Source organism: Monodon monoceros, unplaced genomic scaffold (assembly GCF_005190385.1).
Source record: "Monodon monoceros isolate NGI ecotype Baffin Bay Population unplaced genomic scaffold, NGI_Narwhal_1 Super_Scaffold_17, whole genome shotgun sequence".
NCBI classification, from domain to species: domain Eukaryota; kingdom Metazoa; phylum Chordata; class Mammalia; order Artiodactyla; family Monodontidae; genus Monodon; species Monodon monoceros.
Genome location: NW_021703773.1, coordinates 20748034 through 20762625, shown reverse-complemented (window position 1 = coordinate 20762625; position 14592 = coordinate 20748034). Strand labels below are relative to the sequence as shown.

Below are 14592 nucleotides of genomic sequence, written 5' to 3'. Positions count from 1 at the left end.
AAATAGCAGCAGCTCTGAATTACTAGATAATATGAGTAAGATTGCTCTTTCCCATATTTATGATTACGAGATTTCTAAAATTATTAAAAGTAAAGAAATGCTTACTTCTAATATGTGTTCACCTTGCTGCTCGCGGTCTAGCTTCCTGGATGTAGTCGTGATGAGACCTATAAAATGATAGCAGTTCATGAATCCTCACAAAATAAAGGTAGTTACAAACTACTGTAACTGAAACCACACACTGAGTGTAGAAGTTTGAGCAAATGCCTAACTTATTCTGAAGAGGAAAAAATTATTAATCCAGGTAGGGTGAATTATTTTATTTACAAACAACATAGTTTATACTTTCTCATTTTAATGATCCTTAAAAACATTAGATAAATGACAGAAGTATTAAGAAAGCAGAAAAACTCAAATCAGTTACATTTAAAGAATTTGTTTAGTAGTTTCAACATACATTTTGTCAGAAAAGATTTTTAAAAAGTGGGATGAAGTTATCCAAGATTTCAACCTCATCCATATCTGCTGTGACTGCTGCAGGGATGATTAAGAATTTTGAGAAAAAACTTCTGTAACTGTATTAAAAAGGACCACTGGAAAATATAATGTTGACTATGATTTATTGTCTTTGGGTCGTCTACCCTCAAAAATAAAGAACTGTTATAAAAAGTATTGTGATTTTCCAGGTAATACTGCTCAAATAACAATCATTTAATTTCCCCAAAAAGGAAGAAATGATCCTCAAAGAAACCCCATATTCTTTATTTCTTTGATTTTTCTATCAAACTAGAATAGCTATAGTTTAAATCTCTCTCTAGAGCTTCAACAACTGCTAAACTGCCAACATATGTTGGAACCTAGAAGGCCATTAAAACTGATGAAATATATTCTTGTACTTCACAGAAATTAAAAACAAAATTCCCCCAACCACTAAAATAACCTCTGCAACCTGTGTTGATAACGGACAGGTGCAAACTGAGTGATTCTGAGGCCTTTATGTGGCAAATCACCGCTAGGACTAATCCTTCTCCTGCCCAGCTTTCTGTGGTTTTCCACAGAGAAATACCTCAAATAACTCATATTTAAGAACAGATTTTATCATTCTAATTGATTTTCTATTAGCCTAATTTCACAAAACTACCAACTAAAGGCTATTCAAAATGTTTCCCTAAATTTGGACATGAAAGACTTATGTTTCCATTTAATTCAAAGTTTTTCTTTTCTTAAATAGTCACTAAGAATCTACATCAACATTATCTTCCCCACCATTCAATGAAGCAACACTCTCTTTGTAATAAGGACAACAGAAGACTATATTGTAAGCTAGAATCTGGGGTTTTTCCAAAACCGTACTTACAGATTAAAAGAGGTTCAAGGAAAATGCTTCACAATGCTTAATGGTGTGAAAACGTGGCTTACTGTGGCACAAGCTTGATTTTCATTAGTCGAAAACCTTTTAAAGTTAATCCCTTTTTTTTTTCCTGTCAAAAGTTTACCACCCTTTCTGATTGTCGTTTTAAGCAGTTCAAGAATGACAGGAAATTGCTGTGATTAGTCCCATCTAATTGTCCTCATGTACCCATCAAAAACTTGCTGTTAATGGTAACAGCACAAAAGGCCACAGCTTGGCATGTTCACAGCAAGATAGGGTTCTGCTCTGTAGAACATAATCATTCATTGCAGGGATATCTGTTAGCAAATAAGTATCTGTAGCAAATAAATAAATACCCGTTAGCAAATACAATTTCCTCACTTTACCGTTTCCTTATAGCACACCAGACTGCTAAAAAGGATGGACTTACATCTGTATTATCAATTCAATATAAAGACAAAAAGCAAACCTGACCATCTCCTAGGTTTGGAGTTATTTGCATGCTCTCTCTACTTAAAATTAATTCTCTCTTAACTCAAATGGAATATTAATTCCATTCAAATGCAATGAATCCTAATGTTCCTTTTTATCCATTTTTTTTTTGTGCCCAGCTACTCCTACACACTCCTCCACCTCTCAGCTTAAACATCACTTCTGAGGCTTCCCATGACAGGCCTAGCCTGGGGTTCTGCTGCTGGGCCTCCCAAGCTCTTTCATTTGCTTTATCATAACATCACCCCACAGCACTCCTTTAAAAGTCTTTTTTTGTATCCTTCAAAGTCCATGAGGCTCTGCCTTTCCTGTATATCTTGGTTATATTGTTATATCTCTGTTATCCTAAAGAAACACTTAAATGTGTGAACACATGAATTTCTTAAAACCATAAAAGAACAGAATTTTAAATATGCATTGGAGGAAGAGAGGCACGTAAACTACACTGAACTTGGAAATGATACAAATTTATAGCTTATATAGGAGCTAACAGAAAACCATTTAACATATATTTACAGGTAAGATGTGTCAAGCACTGTGACAGATGGTCCAGGTGATGGTGACGTCCAACAGACATTTAGAGGCACAGATGTGAAGTGCAGGGAAGTCAACAGAGGCAGAGACAGACTTAGTTATACCCTAAGTACAGAAGAGAGTATGAAGAATGGTGAATGGTGGGCCTACCAAAAAATAAAGGGTGGGCCAATCTTATTAAAGTAGGGGCCATGAGTGTTTAGAAAGCCATGAGGAAGCCTAAGGAGCAAAGGCTGGAAGGGAAGCAGGTGTCCCAGAGGCCACAGGCAGAGAAATTTAAGGAGGAAGTCTCTCCTCCAAGTACTTCAGAGAAGCTTGGAAGAGAAGATCAAGTGAGAGCCAGGGAGGCAGGAAGCAGACCAGGAAAGGAATTTCTTTTACGAGGAGGAGACCATTCCGCAGGCTAACAGGGTGTATGTAATGAGTGACTGTAACCACGAGGGAAGATAAAGATCCAGATGTGAACTAACCAGTACAGCAGCCACGAGCCTCATGTGGCTACTGCAATTTAAGTTACAGGTAAGATCTCATGAACATGAAAGATATTTCAGACTGAAAAAAAAAAAAGACCTTTCTTCCTAGATTCGCACACTTGTACCAAAAGGAATCCTGTCACAAGTGTCACAGTTTTCTGGTCCTGAACACCATCACCAGGGAGGGGCAGTGCATGTATGTCCTATGGGGATGGCATGAGGTGGTACAGCCCCTAAGAGAAGGGGAAAACAAGTGCTTCCTGTGGAATTTCCATACAAAATGAACCCCAAAGAGAAAACAAAATGTCCTAATGAAGCAGGCACATACTAGGAAAACCGTGGATGCGCTCTGGAGGTACAGTCAACTGCACCGGGAGGGGAACACAGTGGAAATGCTACCCAAGTACCACACGCTCCAGCCACACCAACTTAGCTCTAGAATTCATGATGCATTTCACAGCCACTTTCACCTCTGTAATTTCTGCACATCTCCATCCTGCTAATCCTTCCACCATGCCTGCCTCACAAACACCTATTTTCAAAAATGAATCCAAAGGGTACCTTTTCTATATACATGTTATTGACCCTGTAGGTATTGAATATCTAATTAGTGTATCCACTTCTTTCATTGTAAACACTGGTGCTCACCTGTAATGTTTATTACTAAGTTCCAGAAGGAGCTATACTTAACTGAAACAGCACAGTATTTCAGAAATGGAGAGAAACCTTTAAGATTACCAAACTCAGCTACCTGAGCCAAAGATAAATTAACTTGTTCCAATTCACCAGTAAGTCACTGTCGGAGCCAGGATTCGAATTTAGTTTTCCTGAGGCCCAGATGAGAGGACTGGGGAATTCTTCCCCACTCCCCATCACGCCACACTGCATAATTTACTGCATCATGGTATTTCAACTCTCCAGAAACTCTCGACTGTGACTTACACGAAGTTTAAGAAAAAAGAAAGCTGGCAATGTTCATCATTAGTCACTTAATAGGTCCAAAAAAGCAAGTTAGAGAGTAAAATAGAGTGGGCGAAGGCAGAAAGAAGCATATGCAAGTGCTGCCTCTTGTAACAACTTTATCTTTCTTTTCTCCTGAGCTCTGTTAAATTAGAAACAGAAATGAAGACAAAAAACTTCCTTGCCCTAAAAAAACAATCCTTTCTGTAGACCAATACCATTATAAATGTAAGCGGACTGAGTGAGCAAATACGGCTTCTTCTCACCAATTCACAATTACAAGTTTGCCCCATAAATGTATGTAGAACTAAGAAACCAAACTTTCCTGTTTTTATGAACATCATTAAAAAACTATTTACAGCTTTTCAATGCCACTATAGCACTTAGAGAAGACTCCATTTAAGACAGGATGTTAGATTAACTATAATGCTTTAATGTAAGATTTTAATATTCGACATTTCTTATAAATCAATACCAAAAACCACCTCCAAACTTCCCAGAGTTCAAGAGATCAAATGGACTTCATGAGGTAGGTGGCACGTAAAGGTGAACTTACGGGATTAGTAGGTGAAGATAACGAAATAGTCCACATCGGCAAAACTGTATTTATGCATTCATTCAACTATTTTGTGCTGTCCACTCAGAATGCAGAGAGGATTAAGACAGACTCTTGTTTTCAAGAAACAAGGTCCAGAAGGCAAAGACTATATTCAAGAAACAGTGAGGTAGATGAGAATGTAGGGCACATACAGAAAAGAGCACAGGTCCTTGCTGAGGGCTCTGGATTCCAAGGAAGTTTGAACTTGCTTGGATGATGTCTGGTCATCTCTGTTGTTCCAAGAGACAACCAACCCACCAGCCAATATGTGAGTGGGGCCACCTGGGACCAGCCAACCTCAAGCCAACCAGCCACGTGAGACCAGCACTACATGAAAGAGCAGCCAAGCCTGGCCAAATCAGAACTGCCCAGCAGAATCTTCAACTAAATTATGGTGGTTGCTTTAAGCCGCTGAGTATTAGGATGGTTTGCTCTAAAGCAAAAGTCAACTAATGCATCAAATGAGCTCATCTCTAATTGTTATTTGGCTTACTAAATGCTCAGGTATTGTGCTATGAGATTTAAATGTATTATCTCATTCAATCCATATGTATATAAATATATGGCAATATCTGTACCATAATAAATGAATTAATATTTTTACAGGCTCAGAGATTAAGTTGCTTACTCAACGTCATCAAGCAAAGGGGTGAGACGGGAGTTCAGTAAACACAGCACCGGAGTCTGAAAGCCACATGAAGAATGAGAGAAGCCAAGGAGGGATGGAAGGCTTTGGTTCTGGAAGAAAAGGGTTTGAAACGTCAGCACTATGAATGAAACTAGATGGCAGCTGGAGAAGGAAAAAAAAAAAAAGGATTTCTGAGTAGGATTAAGGTCTAACTGCACTGAGAGAGAAAATAACTTGCAATCTGCAGTTTTTGAAAAACCAAAACTGTGAAAGAAAAGGTCCTGGCTCTAAAAAAAAAAAAAAGTTGCGTGGTCATGTGTTCACCTTGCTTGGCAGGAAATTTACTTTGAATCATTTTCCAACTATTCTACTTGAAAATAAGCAGAGGAAGGGGAAAGATCAAGGAAGAAACAAAAGTTTGCTCACCTAATTAACATTTCCCATTACTCTGATTATTTTTGTCTAACCCCTGCAACAACTTTGGCCTTCTTATCCTTTTGCTTATTTTATAGTAATGCATGAACTATAGCATCATATGTGCCAGAGAAGCACCATCCCACAGAACTTTCTGCAATGATGGACAAGTTCTACAATTGGCACTGTCTGATATGGTAGCCCCCAGTATACGTGGCCACCGAGCACTGGAAATGTGGCTAGTGCGTCCGAAAGGCTGAATTTTTAAATTAAATAATTCAAATTGTCACAAATCATCTCTACTCCTTTGGAGAGTCTCCAATTTCAAATTATATATGTCAAAACCCCAAACTTTAACATCTACAATAGTCAGAATCTTTTCCTGTGGTTAAAATTTGAAGCAGTATTTCAATAGCAAATGTATTTGTTACCAAAATCCAAATTTTGTAAGCATCTAACAATGAAAAAAGCAAAAATGTCCAAGATTTTGACACACTGATACTGCTCCAACAAAGCCCCCTTCCTCCTGGCCCCTCCCTCTTACTGGTCTCCTCACTGGGCTCAGCTGGTGATGAGGAAGCCTGGTTTGCTTTTATCAGTTTACAGATGCATGTGAACACCTAAAAATCAAGAGTCTCTGTGTTTAACAATGACTTTTCAAGAATCATGATTTTACCAATGTACATTTTTGCTTTTGGTGAACTCTTGCTAAAACCAAAAATTAATGAAATGTATGTTTATAAGCAATAATGATGTCATAAAGTTCTCTAGCTCAAAATCACCCACTTGTTCAGTCTGTACTATGCTATTCAACTTATTTTATAGAATGTCTTCCCCAAATATGTCCTTCTGAGACACACATATAAAAGCCAAGACAAGGCCCTTGTCCTCAAAAGCATACAATTTCCTTAAGGAAACAGCCCTTGTACCTCTGTATCTTTTTCACAATGTTTTATTAATCACAGCCCTATTCTGACTAAGCCTTGACTGTAAGTATGCACTTCGGGTGTATTATTTTCAACTGTTTTCCCCACTGATTTTTCTGAAACACTTGAATCTATTCTGTTCTTCACTAAGTTTAAGAACTTTCATGGTGGCACAGTTGGTGGTAAAGGGAGTATTTAAAGTCTTAGGTGTCTTCAGTGTGGACAGCGTAATTTCTTCAGTAGTTGTTACTACCGTGATCTGGAAATTCCATTTCCATCTTTCTACGTTCAAGCCTTACTTTAGCAGGGCTTGTCCCCAGGACATTGAGTGTGCTTTAGTAATCAGCAACACCAAAGACCATTACAATAAAACACCTGTAACATCCCAGTGAGGACACTGTGAAACGCACTGCTCAAACAACTTTTAGACAAGTACTATAAACCCCCCAAAGACTATACATACACATATATATGATATGTAATATGCGTACACACCTTCATAAAAGGTTAAACCCCAAATTATTACCTGTAGTTACTCCTGGGAAGAGATGGGCCAAAGAAGAAAGGTAAAGAGGAGGGCACCTTCACTTTTTATGTCATACACTTCTATATTAACAAGTATATTATTTAAAGAAATTTAAACATTAAAATATTTTAAAGGTCAGCGTGAAAGGATACAGAAACGTTTACTGGTTGAACACGAATCTCAAGCTGGAAAGCCTCAAATGATTTTCTAAAAACTCTGAAGCATCCGGCCATGTATGTAAAAAAATAAAACTTCTTAGAAACATTACAGTGGCATATCTCTTATGGTTTTTTCTAAAATGTTTTTGAAACTAAATTTTAATGAAATGTACCATACATTCTAAAGTGTCCTCTCACTGTAAAAACTAAGTTTGCTAGAGCCAGAAGGTCTTTTAAAATCTTCTAGCCCAAATCCTGAACTTTAAAAAACAAGGGGGGTTTCCTTGGTGGCACGGTGGTTAAGAATCCACCTGCCAGTGCAGGGCACACGGGTTCAATTGGTCTGGGAAGATCCCACATGCCACGAAGCAACTAAGCCCGTGCACCACAACTACTGAGCCTGCGCTCTAGAGCCCACGAGCCACAACTACTGAGTCCACGTGCCACAACTACTGAAGCCCGTGTGCCTAGAGCCCGTGCTCCGCAACAAGAGAAGCCCGCGCACCACAACGAAGAGTAGTTCCCTCTCTCCACAACTAGAGAAAGCCGCATGCAGCAACGAAGACCCAGCGCGGCCATACATACATACATACATAAATATTTTTAAAAAACAAGGAAATATGGTCCAGGAATGTTAAATTAATTCCCGAAGGTCAGAGTCAGCCGCACAATTGGAACTAGAGTTGAATTCTTACCAAAGAAAGTGTTCAGAAGTCTCTGTGGCTGCAGCCATTTACAACCAGAAGTGAGCACCAGAATCACGAGGAATGATGGCTAAACCCACATTCCCACCCCCACATCAGAGCCACTGCATCAGGACCTCCATCCGTGAGGACCCGGCTCACACAATTTCAGAGGTTTCCAGGTGATGTGGCAATCCATCCCACACCAACCACCTTGGGCCAAGAGCTTACAAAAATAGAAAAAAAAAAAAATCCATGCCCAATTAATTAAATTTTAATTTAATTTAAATTACTAAATATTTTAATAATTTCATAAACACAGAATTGCTTTTAGTCACTGTAATTATCACCACTGGCCATATTCTGGAACAAAGTATATTATCCATTTCTCAAAAACACCACTTGAGATACAAGAAAACGTTAACAAGACTAGGGATTTAGGAGAGAGAAACAGTACTTAAGAACCATAATTAACGTTGCAGAAATGCTACTTCAAAGAAATGGCCATGAGAGTCCACGTGAAGATTCCAACTGCTCTGAAGTTACTTATTAAACCTAAAACATCTCCCAGAATTTTCCTGACAAATCTGCAACTACTGACCCAAATCATTAAATCCTCCTAGAATGTAAGTGAAATGTAGCCTTTCCAACGTAAAAGAAAATGATCTAAATGGCAGTTTCCATTTAACAGCATATTTCCCTTCTTTTTGGAAATGCCTTTTGTAGTATGTTGAATGGTGGCTTCTCTCCAAAAGATACGTCCAACCTGAAACCTGTGACTAGGACCTTATTTGGAAAAACAGCCTCTCAAGATCTCAACGTGAGATCACCCTAAATTTATGATGGGCCCTAAAATCAATAAGTATCCTTTTAAGAGAAAAACACAGAGAGAGGTTTGAAATACCCAGAAGTAGGGAAGGTGGAGGCAGAGACTGGAGCAATGCTGCCACAAGCCAAGAAATGCCAGGAGGCACCAGAAGGATTCTTCATTAGAGACTCTAAAGGGATTGTGGCCCTGCCGACACTTTGATTTTGAACGTATGGCCTCTAGAACAGTGAGAGAATAAATTTCTTCTTTTTTTTTTAAGCCACCCAATGTGTGGAAATTTGTTACAATAGCCTTAGAAAATTAATACACCTTTTTATTTGAATAGCAAACAAAAGTACTGAAAAAAATACCAAAAAAAGAAGAATTAGGTAAGAATGGCAAATAATTGCATAATCTAAAGATAACCACTCATCTTATTTTCTATGTTTTATTACTGTCTTCATTTGAAATGTCTTATGACTTTATATAGGGTATCATTCTATATACAAGATGAATTAAAAGGCAGAGGATTAAAAAAATGTCTGCCCAAAGATAATTTGGGGTAGGAAAGTGCCAAATGCTCCAGATTACCCAAGTTCATTATATGCTTTTCCTCAAAAGGAAGGAGAAACAGGCTGTCTCAGCTCTGGGAGGACCTCTTGAACATCTCTGGCTGAGAACCACAAATGAACTAAATCTTATTTTTATATAATACATAAAATATGCCCCAAATTGTACCTCAGTTGTATTTTTAAATATATTATCTCTCATACTCTTTCCTCTTCCATAATAGAATGAAGAAAAAATATTTTTTAGTAATCTGATGAACAGTAAGTATAAATACTAGTTTAATGCCTATAAAATACAAAGTCACAATTAGTCACAAGTTGTTTCAACTAATGACCAAGATAGAAAAGACCCTTCTATTCTGAACAAACCTAAACAATTTCTCTCTGTTCTTTTAAGAGTTTATTCAACAAGCAACATGGGCCTCAGGGTACAATAACAATAGTTTAAAAAATAGCTTTCAAGAAATAATTTACTCAATAAAATATTCTCTTTAGTCAGAATAATTTACCTGTGTTCACCCTACATTGGCCAAAACAATCCTTTCTATGATGACCTCTCATTCCTCTTACATACAAGCTTAAAACAAAAAATAAACCAAAAAAAAGCAAAATGCCTACTATCAAAAATTAACATAAACTATATAAAATAAATATAGAAGCTATAAGAGGTCAGAAGTTAAAAATGTTTTAGAGGGCTTCCCTGGTGGCGCAGTGGTTGAGAGTCCGCCTGCCGATGCAGGGGACACGGGTTCATGCCCCGGTCCGGGAAGATCCCACATGCCGCGGAGCGGCTGGGCCTGCGAGCCATGGCTGCTGAGCCTGCGCGTCCGGAGCCTGTGCTCCGCAACGGGAGAGGCCACGACAGTGAGAGGCCCGCGTACCGCAAAAAAAAAAAAGTTTTAGAAATTTATGGGATATGTATTCTAAACTTCAGACTCCTGAGTAATTTTTTTTAAATTTCCATGATGCATTATTGAAATTGAAATACAGCCTGCTTTGAGTTGGTGAAGCTATCACAGAACTACAGAGACTTATCAAATGTATGGAAAATAAAGGAGGCAATATATTAGTAATTATTAGTAGTAACTGTTAATTATTCTAATTTTTAAAATAAAGTATTAAAGCAAGCAAAAGACAGTGAGACAGGAAAGCAGGAGACATTAACTGTAGAATTCCATGTAGCACATGACAAATACTTTTTCATGGGACATTATATTCTACAGATCTGTACCTAACCAGCTTTAATAAAGTGAAAATGTTCTCAGAACAAGCCTGTTTACTGTAATTTACAAAGAGCACAGCTGAAGTCCTGAGGTCTGGACAGTGGCTAGATAGAGGATACCACAGGAGGAGGAGGGACAGAAACTAAACCAAGGACATTGTTTTCCTGTTCAAACTTCTAAGACTCCTCTTCCAACAGGTGAAACGGAAATCATATGAATTTCGCTAATTTTTAAAATCAGTCAACTGGAGAATACATATTAAGCAGTAATCACATACTCTGTATCATGCTTGGTTCTATCCTGACCCTCCAGGACCTGAGCCAGGACTGAATGTCCACAGAACAGGCAAGACGAGCGCCACAGTGAAAAGGCAGAGCAGACCTGGAAAGACAGGCAGGGAGGTGGGCCCTGCTACCCACCGGCTCACATCTAAAAATACAGATTGCCTTGTAGGCCAAGAGCGAACTTCCAACTTTTCCTATAGTTATCACTCAACGGCCATCCCCTTGGATCTTTAGACCATGAGCTCAGCGATCCTCTGCAGTACTGCGCTGTCTTTATTTAGGTGGTGTTCCAAGACTGCATTTAACTACAGCCTGTCTGGAGTTCTCTGGGCAGCTGCCGCCATTTGAACAGCTATTGTTTGTCACTGCAGTCCTGGTGCCGGCAGGATTAGGCTTGGAGCCAAAAATGGAATTCTATTCATACACTGTCAAGGCTGGAAGGGCGCTCAGAACTCATTTAGTTCAAACTTTCAGAGTCCCATGGAAAACCCTAAAAGAATGAATCAAATGACCAGTCTAAAGTCACACAAGCAGTGGCTGAGAAAGAATCTGCACCCTGAAATCTTCAGACTTCTCTTCTGGTTTTAATTCTATCTTAACTAGCTGTTTCTCATTGAAAATGGATGGCACTGAAACATAAGATAAACATAAGATCAAAAGCCAAATGCAATTTACCAGGAATTGCCTTCAACATTCCTATAAATGTCAGATATAGCAGAGATAGGGAGGGGAAGAAACCCAACCCATTTTATAAAGTTAACATCATGTTGACAAAAAAGGCTAATCTCACTTAGGCACTTAAATGCAAAATCTTAAAATACTGGTACTTAAAATAATTTTAGCAAATGATATTCAGCAACATTAAAAAAAAACAGAATACCCCTTGAAAGAATTTAACCTAAGGATTCAAGGTTAACAGATTTTCGGAGAAAAAGCATATCATCTATTTTAACGTGTGCAGAAAAAGCAGTGCATAAAACTTGACTTCTTTTAGACTTTAAGGATAACATACTTCACGGTAAAATAAAAAATAAGCAGGAGGAACAGGTAGAAAGATCTATAGAGTCTTCCTTAATATTTGCATATATTTGGAAAAAGACTACAAATGAGTAAACTTTTTTTTTTAAATGAATTCCTGCCATTGTAAAGTGACTGGCCCTTCATTTCCTTCCTGTGCAGCTATCAAATGTTACCGGAAACCCTTGGAAGTTGTTTGCAGCTATAGCTATTTCCTATTGCACTTTGTTCAGCCTCCGTTCCAGCCACAATAAAATGCCATTTACTTTGATTGAGAAAAAAGTAGTTGTAATGTGATAGTGGACTAGAAGATGGATGGTTACCCAGTATACCTATTAGCTATTACAGCATTTTATGACTTTCCCACGCTTTAGGGATTACTACATATATATGTATATGTATGTATGTATATATTTTATATATATACACATATATATCACTCTATCTGCAATTAAAAACATTTCTTATGCTGAACATAAAATAATCCTACATGTAAACAAATGAACGAAAATAAATCTTTTCTCATATTTCAACCTTGGTAACTAATGTTCTACTACTATTCTTTAAAGAATAATTTTAATAACCTGGAGAAGCAAAACACAGCTCTCATCTTTTTTAAGTATTCACTGCTTAGAGCAATGGGAAATAAATTTAATTTTTACTTCAGGAATATTAAATAGTCTGCCACCTCAGAAATAAATCAACAATTCAACCAGCCCAACTAGTAAATACATCACTATATCAGGGGTGAGAAAACTACTGTCAACCTGATTTTGTATGGCTTACAAGCTAAGAGCAGCTTTTATATTCTTAAATGACCAGAAAAAAAACAAAAGAATATATTGTGACACATGAAAAGTGTGTGAAATTCAAATTACAACGTCCATAAATAAAGTTTTATTGGCACACAGCCATACTCATTCATTTCCATGTTGTCTAGGGCTGCTTTCGCTCTACAGTGACAGAACTGAATGGCTGTGACAGGGGCTGTATGGCCTGCAAAGGCTAAAATATTTCATACCTGGCCCTTCACAGAAAACGTTTAATGATCCTTGCAGTTAATAAGACTAAGTTTAAACACTTAGTGTTACTTACAAGCTTCGTGCTTTTTGGTCTGAAAATATCACTAGAAATGAGATTAGCCTAAAAAGCAACCATCATATAATTCAGAAATTCCTTAACACAAAAAACAGAGAAGGTAAGAAAAACCGGATCCCAAACCACATTTACATCACAAACCCAAAAGCAAATCAAGTGAATGTGGGATCCTGCACCCAGAATTAGCAGTCATGAAACCCGCGTCCTTCTGGCTCTGACCTCGGGTGGCCTTCACCTCTCTCTGAAGTCATATAATTACTTGAAAAATGGGGAAGACAGCAGACTCTTGGCATTTGTAATCTCTACTCATCTCACAGGGTTTCTTGTAAAGATTAAGTATGTGAGGTTGCTTTAATACATAAAGTGCAATGTGCATAATAAACTACATGTGTCACTGCCCTTCTGGCTCTGAGAGAAAGTTTTATTCCAACCTGATCTAAAAGTGAGGTCAAGAGTGGAAGAGTGGTAAAAGAAAGACCAGAAACAGCACAGAAGAGTAGCAAAAGAGGGAAAGCCAGGGTTTGCTGGTTCCCTCTTTGGCTGTCTCCTTCAAGCTCAACTCTCAAAGGTGACAGGCATGAGACAGCCTTTGGAAATCAGCCCAAAGAGAGAGAACCAGTGTGGCTTACAAGATTCCAACAGTGCAACATGCTCCAGATCCGATAATGAGAAGAGATTTAGAGTAAAGATCAGCCTCCAAAATATATGAAATTTTAACTCTACAGAATTGATAAAGGAAAAGCTAAGAAAACAGTAAGCTGAAACAGCCTCAATAAAGTTTTTAAACCATTTAAAATTTCAAGTAGATGGAAACAGATTCAACAGTTGTCGAAAGAAGCTAAACCCTTTGAAGATGCTCAACGCAGACACACGGAAATCCATCCACAAACATATTCATATATTCAAAAAGCATGCCTCTACTTAATACACATTTCTGATGAATTCATTTTTACCCATAAAAATTTCTCAGAGTATTTGTTCCCACAGGAAGATCTACCTCAATGAATGAGAAGATAAAAAAAAAATTTACTAGACAGTATAAAATCAGTGGATCGGTGAAATGGGTGGTGAAAGGTACATGGATATGTACCTATATTCTTATAATAATGTGGTAATTTTTCTAAGGCACAGCCTCTAATACTAATAATACTGTTAAGGGAAAAACCCAAGATGGTTATCACTGTATACAGTATGCTACTACCCATGTAAAAAGAAAAAATAATGTATTCTTGTTTAGATATGAGTAAAAGAAATGACAAATAGTAGTTTCCCCAAAGTGTTTTAAAATGTAGGTTTTATTATTAAAGAATGGTGAGGCCACCAGATCAGGAGACCACTGTCACTGAAAAGGTAGTTTCTTATTCACAACACCCGTGATAAGAGGGCGTGCCACGCACAACGCGCAGGGCCACACGAGGCTGCACGGGGGTCGGTCAGGAGGCTGAAGGAGCAAGGAGAAAGCATGCACCAGAGCCTTTCCTGTGGTTTCCACAGAAAGGACAAGGTGACACAGCACGAGCAGGTTTAGAATTGGCTGGTATGAATTATTTCAATGGGCTCTGGTACTCACTTCATGCATGAATCTCAAAGTAAATACGCTGAGTGTAAGAATCTTTACCAAAAAAAAAAAAAAAAAAAGTATACACTCTGTGAGTCTAATTGTAGAAAATTTTAGGGAGCACAAACTAATACACAGTGACCGAAAGCAGATGAGTGGTTGCCTAGGGGATGGGAGCAGAGAGCAGTAGCGGGGAGGGGATACAGAGAGGCATGGCGAAACTTTGGGGAGCAACAGGTAGGTTCACTGCTTGACTGTGGTGATGGTTTCA

At 38.1% G+C, this 14592-nt stretch overlaps 1 protein-coding gene across 6 annotated transcripts in view; it reads right to left on the bottom strand.

The window, feature by feature from the left end:
- Positions 1-14592, bottom strand: part of FAT1 (FAT atypical cadherin 1) — a 122993-nt gene that overhangs the window by 46233 nt on the left and 62168 nt on the right. For all 6 annotated transcript variants that reach the window (XM_029226372.1, XM_029226373.1, XM_029226368.1 and 3 more), the window contains exon 4: positions 106-167. In XM_029226372.1, coding sequence (XP_029082205.1) covers positions 106-167 — 62 coding nt within the window. The remainder of the gene's footprint in view (positions 1-105; positions 168-14592) is intronic.